General features: G+C 41.1%; 1 protein-coding gene across 2 annotated transcripts in view; it reads left to right on the top strand.

The window, feature by feature from the left end:
- Window positions 1-22494, top strand: part of LOC101863016 (E3 ubiquitin-protein ligase CBL-B) — a 40280-nt gene that overhangs the window by 11324 nt on the left and 6462 nt on the right. The window contains exons 2-12 of one of the 2 annotated variants that reach the window (XM_013081745.2): window positions 5012-5158; window positions 7188-7319; window positions 8157-8294; window positions 8727-8814; window positions 9857-9988; window positions 11102-11248; window positions 14103-14150; window positions 15755-15894; window positions 19416-19522; window positions 20365-20493; window positions 21734-21851. In XM_013081745.2, the coding sequence (XP_012937199.2) occupies window positions 5012-5158; window positions 7188-7319; window positions 8157-8294; window positions 8727-8814; window positions 9857-9988; window positions 11102-11248; window positions 14103-14150; window positions 15755-15894; window positions 19416-19522; window positions 20365-20493; window positions 21734-21851 (1326 nt within the window). The remainder of the gene's footprint in view (window positions 1-5011; window positions 5159-7187; window positions 7320-8156; window positions 8295-8726; window positions 8815-9856; window positions 9989-11101; window positions 11249-14102; window positions 14151-15754; window positions 15895-19415; window positions 19523-20364; window positions 20494-21733; window positions 21852-22494) is intronic. The other variant, XM_013081746.2, reaches the window with a different exon arrangement.

A 22494-nucleotide genomic window follows, 5' to 3' on the forward strand; every position in this document is an offset into this window, starting at 1 on the left:
TGTTGTATCCCTCTGGCACTGACAGGCAGGGTTGGAAGCCCCCCCCCCCCCCCTCCCACCTCATTAAATGATCTAAATTGTGTCGGTGGGGGCGTGAAACATCTCCATAAACAAAAGAATTTAAGATGGTTGGTGCTCCTGTTCTGCTGTGAGTGTTGTGAGAGGGAAGTCATAGTATAACATAAGGGGCACATGCACACTACATACAGATATATGTTCTCTCTTCTTGTCTGTCTGTCTGTCTGTCTGTCTGTCTGTCTGTCTGTCTGTCTGTCTGTCTGTTTGTCTGTCTGTCTGTTTGTCTCTCTCTCTGTCTCTCTTTCTGTCTGTCTCTCTCTTTATTTTTTCCCCTCTCTCTTTGCCAGGAAAGAACATTGAGTTATTTCATGACTACGGTTCATTATATAATGGTACTAAGAAGGGGGGAGGGGGATATACTTGTTTATTGTTGTTGTTGTTTTTGTACATAGACAGTGTAGTGAATAGAACTCCACATCAGTGAGAGATACAACCTCTTTCTAGTGGTGGAAAAGCGAACATTTTTTTGAATCTTATGCTCATGTGTACTCGAGTGATTTTCAATCATGATTTATTACTATTGAATATTGCAACCAGCGCCTCTCCTTTTTTCTTCCTCGTCTTGTATAGTTCTTAAAACTGGACCAAGTGCTCCGCTACAGTTAAAAATAACCTGTATTATGATTATTTATGGCCAAGAATGGCCTTGAACTGATACAAAACTAAAATAGATGTCAGGGGGAACGAATACATTCAAGCGTGCTCATAGCGAAATTGGTGGGGCGTTGAAATCTTTACGAGTTTCATTATGTATGTGCTTTTAATACAACTCTTACATACTTGAAAAAATTTGGGGTGGGTGGTTGTCGGGTGCTCTGGTGTGGTCTGCTCCTTCTCTCCTATCGAATATCTGTCATCCTTCTCCTCCTTCCTTACCCCCGCCGGGGCGGTGCTACTAACTGAAGTGTCTTTAGGCCATTCCCCAAGGGGGGGGGGGGGAGGAGGACATTAACATCTTGAGTTCTTATACACAGAGTAGAATTGTAATTGTAAATGGGCTGAATCATCAATGATGCTCATTACCGTGCCTGGACTGCAACAGGGAACTACCACCTTTTCTTTCCTAATCCTTGCTATCGTCATTTTTCCACTACTTCTTTTGTATGTTTGTCACACTCCTGTGATGCGCTATTTCTGAGGTGCCTTGATAGTCGAAGCTGACATTTTGCTGTCGAAGCTAGAGAGGTGAGCAGAGTAAGTCTGATTCCCTGTAAGGACTTCTCTGTTGACATCCACCCCTTGGCGCTCATTTGACCTTATGCAGTTACGAGCGCCAAAAGTAAGTTTATTCAGTGTTTAAGGCGACTGGCCCACATCACATCACATAAAACTGTCATTTGATAAAGTTTCCATAATGAATAAGTACAGGTTGTACACATATTTCTTATCATTGGTCGAACATTGCATATTTCTGTCTCTGGGTCGAGTCAGGCTGGGAGGGATTAATAATTTCCTTTGATGGATAAAGTGTGAACAATAGAAAGTAAAGTGAAATTTATCTTCAATTTCATGAGAGTTACACCTCTCACATAAGGGCGAATAAGTTAATTTCCATCAATAGAGATTGTTGTTTTATGGAAGGCTATGGGTTTTTAACAAAGCTATTTATAACTCTTCTGCTCCAATTCCGTGGGAGGTTGGTGATATATTCAGCTGTTTCTTGAAACGGAATTGTAAGAGAGAAAATATTATACTTGCGACAGACTTCTTCCTCTATGTTCTGCACAGAATGATCAACAAGTCTACTTTTTACTTCACTGAGAAAGAGTCTAGTACTTCCAACATATTGAGAAAACCAGGCATATCTAAAACCCAGGGAAAATAATAGGTTTTTAACGTCTGTAGCCCTGTTGACCCTGCCCAGTTCACAGGAGCGATATAATTGCATGTATGTAACATTTCTTTGGATATCTGTCATTTTCTAAGTGTATTAGTCTGCACCAGAATTTAGTGACACAATGCATGTAATCAGAACATGAGTTGGTGCTTCCCACTTCTCTTAGAACTAAACATTTGGGTGTAGTTTTGCCGTGACCCAAAAAGTCTTTCCAGAACTTTACCTGAACATTATCAATCACTTCCCAATTTTTGGTACCCCAAATTTCAGAGCCATAAGCAGCATATTTTTTGCTGTTTCGAAATTTAATTCTTGATTAGAACCGAAAAGCCTTCTTGTTCGAGAAACAATCCGTTGCGAGCGCCGTAAGACGTCTACTAAAACAAACATTTTCTCTCCTCCATTTTTGTGTTTATTACTCTCTTGTAACACTTCTAATCTTCGACACTTATATGACCTTATTGTGTTGCATGTGCCGTAAAACTCTTACTTAAACAAAACACAAAATTTGGGACCGGAAAAATCTGTTTGTTATGTGCGTGCTAGATTGTGTAATATTGTCATTGTGACATGAGGAGTGACTCTAAGATGGGCTGACTTTTTGTTATCTTTGTGTTGAGGAAAAGGAAGAAATCTGCTCGGAGTGGACCCTAAGCTTTGGTCTACTTTTATAAAGCATCATGTAGTCAGGGCATAATAGTTGAAGTCAATATCGTATGGAATGTAATCGTCATCTAATTTTTTTAGCTAGATAGTTGGTGGGCACTCTTGCGTGGTTTGCTTCTTTCATGCACCTTCTTTCCTATATATTTTTATCACTCCTTTTTTTCTTTGCATGTTACTCTCTAGTAATCCGTCTAATCTTTGGCATTTGAGTTGCAAATGCCATATTAAACTCTTAGACAACAAAACTAAAAGAAAGCTGCCTGGTCTACTTAAAGTTAAAGCATGTAGTCAGAACAGGTTGGTGATAATTGCAGTTAATATCCTATGGAATGTAGTCTCATCTTCTCTTTTTTTTATGGGTGGTTGGCAGGTACTGGGTGCTCTGGTATGGTTATTATGTTATATTCCTATCAAGCGCCTATAATTTTTGTCTCTCCTTTTTTTCTTTGTATGTAGCCATATAGTAATACCTCTAATCTTTGGAATTTGTATGACGTCATTGAGTTGCAAGTACCGTAAAACTCTTCCCAAACAAAACTAAAAGAAAACTACCTGGATTGGAGCCTAGACTTTGGTCTACTTAAAATATAAAGCATGTGGTTAGAACAGGATGATGATACTTCCCATGAAATGTAATCTCATCTTCTCCCTCTAGGTGGGTGGTTGGTGGGCTCTCTGCTGTTGTTCTGCTCCCTTTTTTCCTACCAAACGCCTATCATATTTATCTTTCTTTTTTTTCTTTGCATGTTGCTCTCTTGTAATACCTCTAATCCTCAACACTTGTATGACCTTATTGAGTTGCAAGTGCCATAAAACTGAGAAAACAAAACAAAAAGAAAACTGCATAGAGTGGAGCCTAGACTTTGGTCTACTTAAAGTAAAGTTAAAGCATGTAGTCAGAACTGGTTGATGATAATTGTAGTCAATATCCAATGGAATGTAATCTCATCTCATCTACTTTTAGGGGAGTGGTTGGTAGGCGCTCTGGTGTGGTTTGCTCCTTCTTTCCTGTCAAACACCTTACACCTATTGTATTTATCTCTCCTTTTCTTCTTTGTATGTTACTCTCTAGTAATACCTGTAATCCTCATCACATATGACTTTAATAGTTACAAGTGCTATAAAACTTTTACAAAACAAAACTCTGCTGTTGATCTGCTCCTTCTTTTCTATCAAATACTTATCGTCCTTATCCCTCCCTTTTTGCATGTCACTTTCTTTAGTAACACTTCTAATACCCCCAGGGGCGGTGCCACTGACTGAAGTGTCATTAGACCAGTCCCAAAAGGGGGATATTAACATCTTCTTATGCACAGTAGAATAGTAAATGGGCTGATTCATCAATATCATGCTCATAACTGTGCCTGAACTGCAACAGAGAACTACTGCTTTTTCTTCCCTAATCCTTACTATCGTCATTTTTTCTCTACTTCTTTTGTCAAGATTTTTTAGTTCAATTTTCAATATTAGCCACATGTATTATGTATGAAAATAGAGGGGAAATAATTACCTGTCTCAACATGTTGCTAAAAATGAGCAATCTTCAGCCTGAGATTTCAGATTCGATTATTACAAAAGTAGGTGTGGTTTTGACGCAGGAAGTAGCAAGCTGTGAAACATGGTGGTGAAGAGGATAATGTAGTTGAAATATCTTTATGGGCTAAAATTTCCCCAGCAATTTCTTGTTTCTCAGTCTTTTTCTTTGTGGTGGGGATGGGGGGGTTTGTTTGAAGTGTTGTGACTGGATAATGGTACAACACTCCCCCCCCCCCCCCTGCAATTTTACGCACTTATTTTCTTGAAAGGGGAGGGGGGGGGGGGTGTATAAATCATGGTTGTTATGTTGTGCTTTGTTAAAATTTCCTGTACAGTTTGTCTGTTCACAAGTCAAAATTGATTGGAACGAGTTTATAAGGGATGTGATTTTTTTGGTTTTAATTTTTTTCTCCCTCATTATGTTCAGCATCTGTTTTCTGTAGCTTGCAAATGCAACTTCTTTAATTTTCAGTTATTTTCAGTTGCATGCCTGATTCTATGTTTTTTGCCTGTCTTCCTTTGTGTTGCATGATACATGTTGGTAAAATAAGTTTGAAAATGTTTTTATTGTTTAGGTGCTAGGTGGATAGTTTAAGTGGACCACTGATAGGTCCTACTTCTTTTCTTTCACTCGGTTGTTTCTGTGTATCTCTCTTACTTTTCCCCCATATTAAAGGACCATTATTATTGTGTCGATGTGCTTCTTTTTATTCAAACAAACGAACAAGGTAGGTCTGTATGGACATGCATATGCGGAAGAATTTGTTCCCCACTTTGTTTAGATATGATTTCCAAACTTGAGCATGCTGACTTTAAGGGTGTTTATTATTATGCTGTAGTTCTTAAAATAAACTCATTTATGCCTTCTTGTTTTGTCTCCCCACCCCCATTCAGAGTGATAGTGCCGTGGAAAGAGTTCAAAATCACGCTCCACGAGAGCCACCCCATCGGCTCCTCCCTGGAGGCTATGGCCCTCAAGTCCACCATAGACCTCACCTGTAACGATGTCATCTCTGTGTTCGAATTTGATGTGTTCTGCAGGTGAGACTCTCCGTTTTTATCTCCTCGCCCCCCGTGTTTCCCCCATTTCTTTCCCCCACATTAGTTTGTGGTTTGTCTTTTTCTTTTGAGACTCGGGGATGCTATTATTCTGGAGGGGGGGGTTTCTCCATTATTTTTACTGAAGGAAGGTCAGAAGTCTATTTCATTGTTTTCAGGGGAAAAAAAGGTTAAACCTCATATTAATTTTTTCTGGTTTATTAACTGTCTTTGTGGTGAGACTTGGGGATACCATTATTCCGTTTCTTAAAATTTTCCTCTTTATTTTTTATTGAAGGAATGTTAGAACAATTGTTATTCTCAGCATGTGGATGGTTAGAAGGCGCCATTGTAGGTCCTACTTCTTTACTTTCCCTCTATTGTTTCTGTCTGTCTGTCTGTCTCTCTTACTTTTTCACAGCTCTAAATGACCATTATTGTGTCGGTGCCTCTCTTTACTCAAACAAACAAACAAAATTCTCAGCATTTATTTTCTGTTTAATCTGATATTAGTTTGGTGTCTATTAACTGTCTTTGTGTTGGCAGTGGCAACGTCGTAAATTTTCTTCTAGTGTTTTTAGTGGTTGGTTGGCAGGTGCTCTGGTGTGGTTTGCTCCTTTTTTCCTATCAAACATCTATTGTTCTTATCTCTTCTCCTTTTTTCCTTCGTATATTACTCTTTTGTAATATAATCTTTATCATTCGTAAAGGTTTTTACAGCACTCACAACTGCATAAGGTCATATGAGCACCAAGGGGTGCGTGTCGACAGAGAAGTCCTTACAGGGAATCAGACTTACTCTGCTTAACTCTCTAGCTTCAAAGGCACAAGGTCTGCTTCGACTATCAAGGCACCTCGGAAATAACAGGTCACAACAGTGTGACAAACATACAAAAGAAGAAGAGGAAATGACAATAGTACGGATTAGGAAAGGAAAAGCAGCAGTTTTCTGTTGCAGATCAGGCATAGTTATGAGCGTGACATGATGAATCAGCCCATTTAAAATTCTACTGTGCTTGAACGAGAAATGTCCCCCCTTTGGGAATGGCCTAAAGACACTTCAGTCAGTGGCACTGCCGCGAGGGGTTAATATAGTCTGCAATATCTGACACTTATATGACCTATTTATGTTCCACTTAAAGATGAGATGGTAGATGATTTGGACTGGCATCTGTTTTGTGGTCGTTAAGTGCTTCTCCCATGGGTAAAAGTTTGCCAGCTGTGGCCGGAATTTCCGGCAAGAGAAAGCCAGCCGGCATCATGGTGCCGGCAGTCGGCGACGGTCGTCCTTGACCGGACTAGCGTCGATCTGGTGAAGCATTGGTTTCTTTTGTTTACCTACCAACTGTCTAAAAAAAAGTCTGACATGATATGGCGTGCTACACCGACAGTACGGGGGGGATTCGATTATCTTTTCAGGCAAAGCCCCTTGAGATGCTATCAGTTTGAAAGTTTTCAAGCAAAATGGTTCTGACCACCTTTTACCCATGGCTTCACCACAGCGTGCAGAAGAGTTCGATTCTTGTGTGGGGAGAAGTCTTATAGAGTATCTCATGCTTTCTGCTGGAATGTTGTACCCTTCTCTTAGCCCAGGTTGGCTAAAGCTGACCTGGTAAATGATTGTATCGATAGTGGGTGTAAAAACAGTTACATTTTTAAAACATTAAAAAAAAACCCAGTTCTTTATGTGCATGCATATTCATTTATTTAGCCTATATATTTTTACATTTATATTGCAGTAATTTCTAAGTCTTGTGGGAGTAATGCAGGTGGTCTTGTTTGGTTTGCTCCTTCATCCTATCAAACATCTGTCTTCCTTATCTCTCCCTCTCTTTTTTTGTGTTTGTTACTCTCTTATAACTCCTCTAGTCTTCGGCACTTTTACGCCCTAATTGTGTTGCAAGTGCCGTAAAATGCTTACTAAGAACTGAACTATAATAATAAAACTAGACGTCTTTTTTGATGTATACTTCATTTCGGTCTCACCCCACTAATTTCTTTGTTGTCTTCAATGTCGGTGCCCTGTCTACAGGCTCTTCCAACCATGGACCAATCTTTTACGCAACTGGAACGTGCTGGCGGTGACTCACCCTGGCTACGCGGCCTTTTTGACTTACGACGAGGTCAAGGCCAGGCTCCAGAAGTACATCAACAAGCCGGGCAGGTGAGGGAGTTCAGGGAAGGGAAGTTTTTAACCCCCCCCCCCTCCCCCCCCCCCCCCCAGAAATCATGAGTGGGTGGTTGAAGGGCGCCACTGGTAGATCCTGCTTCTTTATTTTGGTTCTCTTGTTTCTGTCTGTCTGTCTTACATTTTCCCAGCATTGAATGACCATTGTTGTGTCGATATGCTTCTCTTTACTAAGACAAATAAACAAAACAAGAATTTGCGGGATGTTTGTTCACTAACTATAATTAAAATTGACCAATGGGTTCAAGACGCTTTTACACACAAAATTGTAAAATGTTGTCTGTCATTTTCTTGCATCAAGCCATTAAAATGAAATGCTGACGTTGGTTTGAAAAGAATAAATTTAAATTAAAGTTCAGGGTATTCTGTTTTTATTATACTGAAGCTCAGGGTTCTTGTTGAAAGGCGATATACGCCCCCACCCCACTTTAGAATGTTGCACTGTATTTTCACTAGACTAGGAACACAATAGAAAGTAATACACACTCACACACACACACACACACACACACACACACACACACACACACACACACACACACACGCACTGTCTCTCTGTCTCTGTCTCTGTCTCTCTGTCTCTCTTTCTCTCTCTCTCTCTCTCTCTCTCTCTCTCTCTCTCTCTCTTTCCCTCCCTCCCTTTTCTATCTTCTATATCTCTCCTTCCTCTCCCTTTTCTTCCCCCCCCCCCCACCACACACACATATACACACACACACGCATACACACACACACACACACACACACTTTTACTTCTTTCTCCCCTCTCGAATCGCGTTTCTGGTAACATTTTTTTTGCTCTCGTCACCACAGCTACGTATTCCGGCTGAGCTGCACCCGGCTGGGCCAGTGGGCCATCGGATACGTCACCACCGATTTCCAGATTCTGCAGACGATCCCGCAGAACAAGTCGTTGTGCCAGGCACTGCTGGATGGCCAGCGTGAAGGATTGTGAGTGGGCACATCTTTTACACAGGGGGGGGGGGGGGGGGGGGGACACGGCCTGCTCAAAGGATTGTGAGTGGCCACATCTTAGAATCTTAAAATTGTCGCTGTCTCTCTCTCCCTTTCTCTCTCTGTGTCTCTCTCTCTCTCTCTCTCTCTCTCTCTCTCTCTCTCTCTCTCTCTCTCTCTCTCTCTCTCTCTCACTCTCTCTCTCTCTCTCTCTCTCTCTCTCTCTCTCTCTCTCTCTCTCTCTCTCTCTCTCTCTCTCTCTCTCTCTATCTCTCTCTCTGGCATGTAAGTCAACATGATTTATTGTATTGTCCCATCGACAATTCCACTAGCTTTGTGTTTTGCAGAAATTCATGTTTTCCCGTTTTTTATTTTATCGAGTTTTTACTGAACAGAAATGCGTTTTATCTCTTCTCTTCTCTTCTACAGCTTTCTCTATCCGGATGGTCGGAGCATCAATCCAGACTTAAGCTTCCTGGTGGCAGACAGCGAAGAGGACCACATCCGGGTGACTCAGGTGGGTGCTGCTTGGACGTCCTAGTGTCCTAGCTGTTTTAACTGTGTGGGAAACTCAAAATTGAGAGAGAGAGAGAGAGAGAGAGAGAGAGAGAAGAATGCTTCTTCTGTGTTAACACATTTATCTATCTAATAATAATATGTGAAATTTATATAGCACTCCACCCCAATTAATTAAAGAAGAAAAATACACACGTACATACATGCTGGTGTGAGCTGTGGTGTATGATTGGGTCGGTTGCATATTTACGTGTATTTGTCAGCTTGTCACTTTATGTCTTTTGAATCGTCACAAATAAACAAACACACACACCTGCTGGCGTGAGCTGTCATGTATGATTGGGTCAGTTGCATATTTATGTATCTTAGCCAGTTTATCATTTCTCGTCTTTGGAATCATTGTGATTAGTGTTATTTTGGTCAGCTGTTCAGATACACTTAGACCAAAATTTAAAAAGCCCACAAAAACCAAGTTTTATTTTACTTTCTTAATCTTTTGTATTGGTTTCATGTGCTCAAGAAATATTTTGATAAAATTTTAATTCTAAATGTTGAAGAAAAAAGACATTTCAATATACTCATATAACATTTTTAAAAACATTTTGTTGTGGGTGGTTGGTGGATGCTGTAGTATGGTTTGGTCCTTCTTTTCTATCAAACATCTGCGGTCCTCATTTCTCCTATATCTTTTCTTTGTATGTTATTCGCATGTGGTCTTTCTTTCCTATCAAACATATGTCGTCGTCATCTCTCCTCTGTCTTTTCTATGTATTTTACTTTCCTGTAATACCTCTAATCTTTTGAGCTATTTGTGTGTGCAAGTGTCATAAAACTCTTGTCAGTCGAAGCAGACTTTGTGCTGTTGAGGCTAGAGAGGTGAGCAGAGTGAGCCTGATTCCCCGTGTGGATATCTCTGTTGACATCCACCCCTTGGTGCTCATTTGACCTCATCGAGTTGCGAGCGCCATAAAACCTTACTCAAACGAACTGTTGCTGAAACAAACAAAAAAACCAACTCCTCAATACTGGTATCTGTGTTTCAGGAACAATACGAGCTGTACTGCGAGATGGGCTCCACCTTCCAGCAGTGCAAGATCTGCGCGGAGAACGACAAAGACATTAGGCTGGAGCCCTGCGGTCACCTGCTCTGCACTCCGTGTCTGACCCAGTGGCAGGTCAGCGAACGGTTGACTGGACGCCAGTCTTTCTGTATTGTTTTTGTGAATTCAGAAATTTTTGCACACACGCACACACACACTCTGTCTCTCTCCCCTCTCTTCCCCCCCCCCCCCCCCCCCCCCCCCCCCCCCCCAACCTCACGACAAAGACATCAGGCTGGAGTCCTGCGGTCACCTGTTCTGTACGTCATGTCTAACCCAGTGGCAGATCAGTTGACAGCTGACTGGACGCCAGTCCTGCTGTAGTGTCTTTGTGATTTAAGAAATTTTGCCAGGTGAATTTTTTTTGAAGCCTGCAAGCAGTGGACAAGGAAATACACATTTAAGTGCTAGGTTATCTGTCTTTGGTTGTGTCAGGACAAAAAGAAAAGAGTTTCCAGGCATGGATTTTATTGTAAGTTTGTAGATGTCCTCCCACGACTGTCTAGACATGTGAGGCTCGAGAAGAACTCACCACGTCTCTTGCATTGTGTTTCTTTGGCATACCTTTAAGGGTGGTGTTGAGGAAAGTATGGTAACTTTTTTATATTTTAGATGTATGCCGAAAATCTCCTGTTATATTTTTGACCCGCTTTAGCCTAATATCTAAGAAAGCCTGTCGGAACCTTAGTTTGAAGTGACCTTTTTGAATAGGCTTTTAGATTATGTTGGTCATCTGACTTTTAGACCTTTAGGTCTAATAAGATTAAATAGAGCAATTTCATTTTTACCTAGTTTTAACCACTGTCAAACAAAAGGGAACAAGCTATAGTGTGTAATAAGTGGGTGCTCTGGTTTGGTTTGCTCCTTCTTTCCTATCGAACGTTTATCAACCTTATCTTTCCTTCATCTTTTTTTTAGTTTGTTACTCTCTTGTAACACCTCTGATTTTTGGCACTTATATGACCTAATTGTGTTCGAAGTGCCGTAAAACTCTTACTAAAACTAAATTAAAACTTCAACATTTATATGACCTAATTATGTTGCAAGTACCATAAAACTTACTAAACAGAAATGCCTCTAATGTTTGGCACTTCTATGATTTTATTTGCATTGCAAGTGCGGTAACAACTAAGCAAAATTAAAAAGAACAAAACAAAAACAACTAACCTTTTAAATCAAACTGTACAGGACTCGGATGGCCAGGGGTGCCCGTGGTGTAGGTGTGAGATCAAAGGCACGGAGCAGGTGATAGTGGACCCATTTGACGAGCGACTGACCACCGCCAAGGCTGCGTCTGGTTCCAAAACGCCGACGCAAGAGGTGGAGGAAGAAGAGGTGAGTTCAGTTAGTTCTAGGTCTTGGGGGGGGGGGGGGGGGGGGGTTGTTTTTGTTGTTGTTCTGTTGCGGTGGTCTCTTTAATGATAGTGGTGGGAGTGTAGAGAGACAGAGCCCGTCTACCCCACCCGTGAATGTCTGATGCTTTTCCTGCCTACCTGTGGGATATCTGATATCTGATCAGGTGGTTGCGGGGTGGGGTGGAGAGGGGGTGTGCACCTGTAGGTATTTTGGATTTTGGCAGGACCCATGTCTGTCTAATTGTGTTGGGGTTGGTTTGTTAGTCTTATAGTTTTGTTTGGTTTTTTTCCCCTCGTTTTCTCTTATGATACAATGCGTTTTGCGATTCCCAGGTACAGGGATGCCAACCAGTACGATTTTACGTATTTTAGTACGATTTTTTTCCGAAAATACACGAATACGACTTTTCATGAAAAAATATGCATCATGGAATGCGAAAAATACAAGATTCAGCTTGGGCGAGTAAACCTAATTATCTCGAGTCCCATCTTTTGTCAAAATAGTATCAGTATCGCAGAACTGGAATTTGAAAACCAAGTCTGATAAGGTCAGTAAGTTCATGTTTGCCGGTCGCAATCGTGATATTATATTCGTTCAGCTTTTCCTCGTCCGGATACTTTTCACTTTCACGCGAATGGGCAGCTATGGCGGCAGGATGAAGCGTATGTGACACCGAGGCTCGATCGGGAAAATTAATATCTTCTTTCGATTTCGTTACCACCGAGAAGTTTGCCAGCAGTTGTCTGATAAAACGCAACATTTGTGACATGCAGGTTGTGCAGTATAAACGCAATGTCGCCGTGCAAATAAAATTTATTCAATGCTCGGGACTCGGCTCTGTGCTGTCACTTGTGAAAAAAAAGCTCGCCATCGTGACCGGTCACTGAACCTGCACGCATTCGCGTCATAAATAAATGCGGCATCGTAGTGAGTAAACACCGTCTTTGGTGGGAGTAACGCTGTGCGTTGTGAAGTATAGGACTACGAAATAGGGGAGGAGATTATTGATTTTTTGGGGGGTGGTTTAATGCAACACCAGAGGACAAAAACTTGGAAACACATTTCAGAATTTTGATTAGAGCTTTCTGCAAAGCGCGCGTTGGTGCAGACCGTGTGTGGAGTCGGGACCCTTCATACTTTGCAAGTCTGTGTTATTGAAATAAAGTGTTCGCGTTTCATTGGATGGGTAATACGCGTAGTAAATTATACCTACAGGGATGAAATTGTAGCTTTCTGTTCAAGACTGGGGAATTTTCAGTGTCACTGCATCTTGCCCGCTCACAGTTGTTACAACTCTCACAGTGCGTGGGTCTATTTAATTGAGCCATTCAAGTTATTGCTTTTCTCTGAGTTTGAGCAATAATTTGAGTCTGTCACTTCATATTATGAATCATGACACCCAGACTGGTTCTTGATAGTCGAAATTCTTGTTCAAGACCCTTCCGAACTCTCAAAGCAGGATTTATTTTTTATATAATAATGAGAGGAAAATGTTACCGGTATATATTAGACTGAAATACTGAAGTCAAACCAGACCACAGTACGACATTTAACACTGACGTGTTGTTGACTGGATACGTGTATATTGTACGCGTGTGTGCTCCCTTTTTCGAGCTGGTGAGCTAGTATTTTTTTTTCAGGAAATATTGCTGGACACCCTGAACATTTTACTATTACTAGTTGGTCGGTCATGGGGAATACACATTTTCCCCTGAAAACACACATTTTCATATTTCCCAATACTCATTTCGGTTTTCTGTGGTTCGCATCTCTGCTGGTACGTCAAAATGTGGAGAATTTTGCGATCCCATAAAGTACCAGGGATGTGATGGGAGTAAACAAATTTATGGGCGGTTGGCGGATGCTCTGGCGTGGTTTGCTATCTCATTCATATCAAACATCATCCTTACTTTCTTTGTATTTTACTCTGTAGTAACACTTAATCTTCGGTACTTATAAGACCTAATTGTGCCGCAAGTGCCTTAAAACTTTAACCAAAGTTACAACTAATCGAAGGGAATGAGAAGAGAACAAGGTAAAGTTTGAAAGGGGTTTAGCTTTGGATGGTCGCGGAGTTCATGTTGACCGTAATTGTATGGTGAAAAGAAACCTGGTATGGAATTTGATTATTAGAAAGTTTGATTAACTTTCAAGTCCTAAGCCTATTTTTTGTTATCATTCCCAGCACTTATTTTAAACTACAAGCATGCACTACCCACCAAAATGTTGCCGAAAAAATAAATGGAGATTGATATATGAAGATACAGGTGCTTTAAAGGCAAGCAGGTATTTATGATGAATGAGCAAAATAAGAATAATGATGCAGCATCTAATCAGTAGATGTGCTCACTTCTAAGAGTTAAAAAGAATCACATGGATATTGAAGTGTTCTTGCAGATGGGCTTTATACGATTTATCTGTGTTGCAAGTGCTGTAAAACTCTGTCTAGGAAATAAAACAGGATGACTCAACTCGATGTGGAACCGAATTCACTGTTGCGGCAACTGTAAGTTCACGTGTTTGAATCTCTTAAGGGGCCTGATTTTGTGCCCTTGGGAAAGGCACTTTGCTCGAATTTTCCTCATTTCACCGAGATGGGATTAGGTACAGATGTAAAGACAGCAAAATTTGTCAATTTGTTAGTGTTTGAGTACGTGCAATCCACAACTTGCACTGTGTACGTCCCGGGAAACTGAGAAAGCCCCTGAGAGCTCTTGGGTCTGCTTGGGTAATAATAGTTGGAAAGCGCATAGAGCATACTGTAGAGCGTGGATATGCGCGATATGAATTCAGTTATTCTTATAAACAGATGTTTCTGTTGTGTATTTTGCAGGAAGGAGGGGGCATGGCCAGTCTACATGCGCTTGCTGTAGGAGCTAGAGTAAGTAGGCTCGTGTGGGGGTGGCTGTGGTGGTGGTGGCGGCAGCAGTTGGTGTTTTTGTTTGTTTTTTCTTTTGTTATTGGTTTGTTTTTTGTTGGTTGATTTTGTGGTTTATGGGGGCGGCTTTGGTCTTGGTGGCAACTTGGGGTTGGGTTTTTTTTTTCACCTTTTTTTGTTGTTGTTGGTTGGTTTTACAAACCTGCCAAGTGCTCCGATAATATGGAACCCCTCAATTTAAAAAATTTGTTTTGCTCGTTGCGTCTACATGTCCTTTAGTGAGAACAAGACAGGTATATTTGGAGATTTTAGTCAGTGTTCGTGTGGACTCCTGCTGTTCTCTCTATTTATAATTTTTTTAAATATGTGGCTTGTAATGTGACGATAGTTGTTTAAAAAAAATAAAATTAGTATTATCAAAATGGAACAAGATACAGTCGAACCTGCCCTGACGGCCACCTCTATAAGACGGCCACCTGTACAAACGGCCACTTTCCATTTCCCCCCTTGCGTTTTTTCTATATAATTTAACTGTGTAAAACGGGCACCTGTCCAACGCGGCCGCGGCCACCATATTTTAACACACAACACATATCACACTAAGCAAAAACACCTGTCTTAGACGGCCACCTTAGTGACTCCATTACGTTTTGTCATAAATTGTGCATTGGCCCCTGGCGTTGTGGGCGAGCCGTCATAATTCAATCACCTGTCGTTGTAGTTAGGTAGTCCCTCCAACCGATCATGTTGCGTAGGCCCCTCCCACTGTTGACCAATAGGTAGGCTACCAATTTTCAGCTGCTGGTGAGGTAAGCGTGTGATCCCTCATAACCCATAAACGATGCCCAGAACTCATACACAAATCGTAAGTGAGATGAGTGGTCACTGTTTACCCAGTCTGTAACAAAGTAACAGTGGACGTCAACATGAACTTGTGACAGAAGCGTCTATCGTTCTCCGAGTGGTGGCGACCCATGTGTTTGTTTTAACATGGCACTCGATTCTTCCTTATCTGATACATTTCGTTTTATTGTCCCCCTTGTGCAAAATCAGCAACAAAATAAAAATTACAAACAAAATACAAACTAACAACAAAAACAACAACAATGCGGCTATTTTCGATTGGGACCTCAGATGGAAATGGTTTTTCTTCTTTATCTTGATCAGCCCTGCCTAAGACGGCCACCTGTCTTATACGGCCACTTTTCTCCTTGACAATGGGTGGCCGTCTTACACAGGTTTGACTGTAAATAGATCAAAGCAGCAAAAGGCAAAAATAAAAAAATTGGTTGAAAGTGCTTTTAAAACTTCTTTGCAAGTAGTTGATGTGGTTTGCTCCTTCTTTCATGTTAGACATGTACCGGCCTTATCTGTCCTCCTTTCTTTGTATGTTACTCTTTAGTAACACCTCTAACTTTCGGTCCTCATATGACCTATTTGTGTTGCAAGCGCTTTTAAACACTTATAAAAACTAAAAAGCTACCCTGTTTCTGATAAAAATTATATTGGTTGATATGATAAATAGATGAAAATAAACAAAGGCAAAAATACAAGATTTGACTAATGTTTACTCTCCCCACCAACCCACTCCCTATTATTTGTTTCAGTCTCGTGATGGAAGCTCGCCTTTTGACTCGCCCGCACTGTCCAAAAGGCCTGGTCAACCCAACCCAGATATACCACCGCCGGTGCCCCCTCGCACAGTCTCCCCCTTCCCTTCTCCATGCACCTCGCCAAAGCCTCCCAGGTAAAAAGACCAGTGGGCTGCTTATTTGTTTGTTTGTTTGTTTTATAAGTAAGACGGACAGACACAAGCAACAGAGGGAAAGTAAAGAAGTAGGACCCACCACTGGCACCCTCGATAAAGAGAAGCATCATCATCATCATCATTGCCTTTCTCACCCTGCACCAGGGTATAGGCCACGGACAAACACTTTCCACCTTTCTCTGTCCTGGGCTAGCCTCTTGATGTTATTCCATGTCTTTCCACTTTTCTGTACATCGATTTCTGTGATTCTTCTCCAGGTTCCACGCGGTCTTCCCCTTGATCTCTTACCCTGTGACTTCCTGAGAGTATGTCCAATTCATCGCCACCACTTTCTTCCTTCCTCATCTCTGACTGGGATCTGTCTTGTTTTCATTAACACTTCCACATTGGTGACCCTCTCTGTCCATCTGATCCTCAGTAACTTTCTTAGACACCTGTTCTAGAAAAGCTGGATCCTCTTTATGCAAGTCTGTGATGTGTTCCATATCTCACATCCATACAACAGGACCGACTTCACATTTGAATTGAAAATCCTCAGCTTTGTTCGAAGTGAGATATTTCTGGTCTTCCAAATCCTATCCCAAGGTATGTAAGCAGCCTGGGCTTTTCCAATGCGAGACTTTATTTCAGCACCTGTTTCTCCCTTTCTGTCAATTATACTCGTAAGATAGTAGAAGGATTCAACGTCTTCTTGTGCATTTACTTCTTTTGTGACCTGCTCCTTTCATTATGCATCTGTCCATAGGACCTTTGACTTTCCGGGGTGGATCCTCAATCCAACAGACTCCGAAAAGAGAAGCATATGAACATAAAAATGGTTTAGTGCTGGGACAAAGTAAGACAGAAAGACTGACAGAAACAACAGAGGGAAAGTAAAGAAGTAGGACATACTAGAAGTGCCCTCCGACCACCAGCTCGACTGCTGCTGGCCACAGTTCTTGTTAGCACGCACAGGGCATACTGTTTGAAATATGGTTTTGAGAATGCCCAGAAACGTGATTGCCTTATCTAGCAATGCCAATCGGGCTTCCGCGTGCTGCGAAATTTTGGTCCCCGTTCGGGGGTGAATTTTTGGACCGGGTCGGAACGTAAGTGACTAACTTTCTCAACCTCGTTCTGCGCTATTTCTAGATCAATGTGAGTGAAACTTGGCAACCAATCAGAAAATGGGACAAACTAATGATTTGTGGACGTCGAAGTTTGTACCCATAAATTAACCTATACTTTAGGTGTCGGAAACACTTTCGTATCGGGTACACTGCAAACTATAAGAAGCTTGATATTCGACGTTGAGAAGGTAAGAGATCTATCTTCCTCTATAGTGAGCTCAAATTTGAACATTCTGTGTCAAGTATTTGTTTAAAATTGATCATAAATGTACCACTACCCCCCTGCCCTAAGCGGCTTCGCACGGAGACCGGCCATTTTCCCCTCACTCCTTCGGCAAATGTATGTGACCCACAAATCCCTGCATGACTATTCCAAGCCCGTTTATTGGTCACTTGAAATAGGGCAGTGGCAGGCGCGCGCATCCGGTTGTTTTTCTCTCTGTTCCCCTGTAACACCGTAATGGGGGTATTCCGAGGCGAGCTTATTTTGCCTCGCGGTTTTCGCATCTCAGTGGTAAAAAAGGGGTTTTTATTGAACGACATTTTAGATTGAATTAAATTATATTTTATAGTTGGCATGGTCTTCAAAGAAAGCTTTGCCATTATTTAGTCACGCTGCCAACATTATATTCTTAAAGATCCCATGTTGTGATACGATGCTGTAAATAAAATGCTCTCTTCCCGACACCCCTTTTTCGCAAAATCAAAATATGTAAACCAAAATTTTAATTATAGCTGAATAACTACGAAATGGTTAGTAATTCTGACTGCAGAAATGATTTTTCCAGCCAAAAACACATTGGGTAGCGAAGTTTCTTTCTAACACTCAAATTAGTTACTGAGATATAATCGGTTTTCTGACAGAATCTACTACACCGTGGTCCACTTTTAGAAGTATTTTCCTATATATGGGTCATCCATATTTTGCCGAATTTTATTACCCCATAACTTTTTTATTTATGAACCGATTCTTAAAATTCAAAAGGCATAATTCTTAGAATTGAAAACTCTTTCATCCAGACCGAAGGGCTAGAACCCAAATGGCCGCTGGATCGGAAAAGTAAAGTAAAGTAAAACTCTTTCTTAAATGCCAAATAAAAAAAGGGCTAAAGTGAAAAATTAAATTTTCATTGACATTGCTACCTTATCTGAAATAGTACTGGAAACCAAATCGAAAAGAAGAAAGAAGAGGTAGACCAACTGGCAGTTGTGGGAGTACAGTCAGGGACGAGACAATCACTCAAAGCCTGGATGTGTCAAAGCTAGGGGAAGTGGCCTGGGCCAGACAAGCGTGGCGTCGTCTGTTTTTTTGTGCTGTGTACCTGACAGTAAGGGAGAATGTCAACGCACAGGTGCGCCGCAGGGTACATACATATGTATGCCCTCACATGTTTGCACATACAAACATACACCCATGTACGTACGTGCATTCATGCTCGTACATGGATGGCTGTGTGCTGCTCTGGTGTGGTTTGCTCCTTTCCTATCAAACATCTATTTTCCTTTTCTCTTCTCCCTCCTATCTTTGTATGTTACGTTTTAGTAACACCTCTAATCCTCGGCAATAATATATGACCTATGTGTGCTGCGAGGCTTACTGATACTACAACATTGAATTTATATTTTATTTATTTTTCTCTCGTCCTTTGTTTTCTACTTTTATCTAATTTCGTTCTGTTGTCTTTTGTCCTTTGTTTTCTACATATATCTATCTAATTTCATTCTTTTGTCCTTTGTTTTCTACATATATCTATCTAATTTCATTCTTTTGTCCTTTGTTTTCTACATATATCTGTCTAATTTCATTCTTTTGTCCTTTGTTTTCTACATATATCTGTCTAATTTCATTCTTTTGTCCTTTGTTTTCTACTTTTATCTAATTTCGTTCTGTTGTCTTTTGTCCTTTGTTTTCTACATATATCTATCTAATTTCATTCTTTTGTCCTTTGTTTTCTACTTATATGTAATTTCGTTCTGTTGTCTTTTGTCCTTTGTTTTCTACATATATCTATCTAATTTCATTCTTTTGTCCTTTGTTTTCTACATATATCTATCTAATTTCATTCTTTTGTCCTTTGTTTTCTACATATATCTATCTAATTTCATTCTTTTGTCCTTTGTTTTCTACATATATCTATCTAATTTCATTCTTTTGTCCTTTGTTTTCTACATATATCTATCTAATTTCATTCTTTTGTCCTTTGTTTGCTACATATATCTATCTAATTTCATTCTTTTGTCCTTTGTTTGCTACATATATCTATCTAATTTCATTCTTTTGTCCTTTGTTTTCTACTTATATGTAATTTCATTTTGTTGTCTTTTTTCCTTTGTTTTTTACTTCTGTCTTATTTCAACTTGTCGTCTCTTGTCGTCCTTTGTTTCCATTAGGAGGCAACTCCCTCTGACCCCACCGAGTGACTCGCTGCGGAGTCCCGAGACGACGGCCTCACACCCTGGGGTGCGGCCAAACTTCCCCACAAACGCTGCTAGTTCTGGTTAGTTTGTAGTCTGTAGTCGGAATGATATTTTGGTTATACGAGTTTGGCCTACAGAATGGGGGGGGGGGTGTATTATTTTCTACGGGGTCAAAGAATAACATCTGCAGGGATACTGTGTGTTGAAAGATTCCACTAAACCGTATGTAGGTCTGGTCTCCTGTAAAGAGTCAGCAGTGGGTGGTTGGCGGGTGCTCTGGTGTGGTTAGCTCCTTCTTTCCTATCAAACATCTATCGTCCTTATCTCCGCCTTCTTCTTTTTTATATTTGTTACTCTCTTGTAACGCCTCTAAACTTCTGGCGCTCATATGACCTTATGCAGTTGCGAGCGCCGTAAAGCCTCTACTAAGACAAAGAGTCAGTTGGTTGAGGACTAACTAGCCAACCCTGTAAAAACTGAAAGAAGCTACCAGCAACACAAGCAAATACATCAAATATTTTGTTTTCCTTTCCCAGTCCTATCAAAATGACACTGTTTGATAAGTGTACAATTATGCACCTGATGTCTTAGAAAGCTATGTTCAATTTTCTCCCTCTATTTTGGGAGTACGAACCATTTTTTCAAGACTTATCCCTGTCCCTTTGTAGACATAAGAAATTGTGGGTGGTTGGGGGGTGTGGTTTGCTCCTTCTTTCCTATCAAACCTGTATCGTCCTTATCTCTCCTCCCTTCTTTTTTATGTTTGTTACTCTCTCGTAACACCTCTAATCTTCGGCACCCATATGACCTTATTAAGTGCCATACGATAAAACTCTTACTGAAACCAAAAAAACCCACAAAAAAAGACTTAGGCCTGTCCGTTTGTAGACTAGATAACATCATGTACCTTGTTTCTCGACAGGGATTTCATACGCGGAGCTACGCTATGACGTCCCTGCACCAGACTACGAAGGTGCCAACTCGCCCACTGTGCCAGCTCCTTCAGGGGAGGGTCACTACGACCGACCGCTGCCGGGGATTCATCCCGCAGGTGAGTGCTCTCTCCTCAACCAGGCTCATGGGTTTAGATTGGGCCCATGAGTCGAAATGTAAAGCACTGGTGATAGGGGCTTGTGAGTGGAGATCTAAAGTACTGGCGGTAGGGGTTTAGTCGTAGATATATAAAGCACTGGTGATTGGGGTTTAGTAGAGGATATGTAATGAAAGTTCTGAAATGCTATGTATGGTCAACCCTACTATATGGCTGAGAATGCTGGACAATTACTTTGGACAGGGAAAATAAAATAAAAGCAACAGAAATATGGTTTATTAGTAGACTGCTGAGAATACCGTGGAAGGAAAAGAAATCAAATGAGTTAGTGCTTGATGAAGCCCATGTGAGACGCTCACTGTTAAAAACAATCAGGAAACGACAAATGCAGTTTTTGGGACAGCTGAATCGACAAAGGTCTTGTACATCTAGCTCTCACTGGCAAAATTGAAGGCAAAAGAGGCAGGGGTAGGCCAAGAGCAATCTACTTAGGGAACCTAACAAATGGGTAACATGGAAAGTTCAGGGTAGCGTAGCTTTTCTAAGAGCATCTGAACAAAGGAATGAATGGAGAACCATGATCGCCAGAGTCTGTCGCAGATCTGGCTCTGGATGATGATGTAAAGCACTGGCGTTGGGGGCTCAGGAGTGGATATGTTAAGCACTGCTGCCGTAAGCGGACAAAACATCTTTTTTTTTCATTTTGGGGCCAAAAATTTATATTTGCCAAATCGAAAGCCTCATCAGTTTCCTTACTTGTGTGAAAGAAAGGTGAAACTGACTAGTTTTTTAATAAATGAGAATTCAAATTTCGAAACCACTCTTATTTTTCAATGGTTGCGCTGACAAAAAAAACTATGAATAAAAAAAGGCGTTTTGTCAGCTTACCTCAGACTTTGCGATTGGGGCTCAGGAGTTGATATGTAAAGTACTGGCGAGTGGGGTTTGCTTTTTCCTTTCTATAAAAAATCTACCATCCTTATATCTCCTCCTTTCTCTCTTTTTATGTTACTGTTGTAAAGCACCTCTATTCTTCTGTGTTTATGTGACCTATTTATGTGGCAAGTGTGGTAAAGCCTCTTACTAAAACTGAAGCTCCCCACACGCACACGCTTTTTTGCTTGTGTGGATTGCTCGCCATGTCGTATGCCTTTGTGTTAAACAATAATATAACATTCCTGTAGAAAAATCTGTAAAATTGTTGGTTTTGAAAAAAGGTGGGTTTTTTTTAATTGCCTAGGTGTATCATCAGTAGCAGCGCAAGAGGAGAAACCCCAGCTGCACAGGCTCAACAGCGACTACGCTACCCCTCCACCACGCTCAAAACACCACAGAGAGGAGACTTCTGCATGTCCTCTGTAAGTGTTGGCTCAGTCATTGCCTGCCCCAAATAATGTTGAATAATATGGTGGTGATATTCTAGTGGTTAAGGCTGCCCAGCTCATAACCTAAAGGCCTTTAGTTTAAACCTTGTCAGGAGACCTGATTTTGTGTCCTTGGAAAGGCTCTATACACAGGGTCCCCACAGGGTCAGGAAATCGGGAAAAAGTCGGGAATTTTGAGATGGGTCGGTAAGTCGGGAAAGTATAGGGCCTGTGTAATGTGCAGCTATCTAGACTGTATGGTTGATGAATCCTAAAGAAGAAATGTAATTGAACCGCTGTGACGGAAGTGTATGTGTGACACCGAGGCTCGATCGGGAATAATCAAGATCTGCTTTCGTTACCGCCCAGAAATTTTTCGATAATAGTCTGACAGATAACGCAACATTTGTAATATGCAGGTTGTGCATTATGAACGGTGTGTCGCCTTGAAAATAAATCAATATTAAAAATTGCCCTCTGCTGTTGCTTGTGGATAAAAAGAAAAAGAAGTTATACAAGCGTCTTGACAGGTTCGCCCTCGTGACCGGTCAATGAACCTGTGAGTACCGGCGGTCTGAGCGCTGTGAAGTATAGGACTCCTTTATAAGATTAAGATACACTCGTGGAAGGGGATTGG

Source organism: Aplysia californica, unplaced genomic scaffold (assembly GCF_000002075.1).
Source record: "Aplysia californica isolate F4 #8 unplaced genomic scaffold, AplCal3.0 scaffold00144, whole genome shotgun sequence".
NCBI classification, from domain to species: Eukaryota; Metazoa; Mollusca; class Gastropoda; order Aplysiida; family Aplysiidae; genus Aplysia; species Aplysia californica.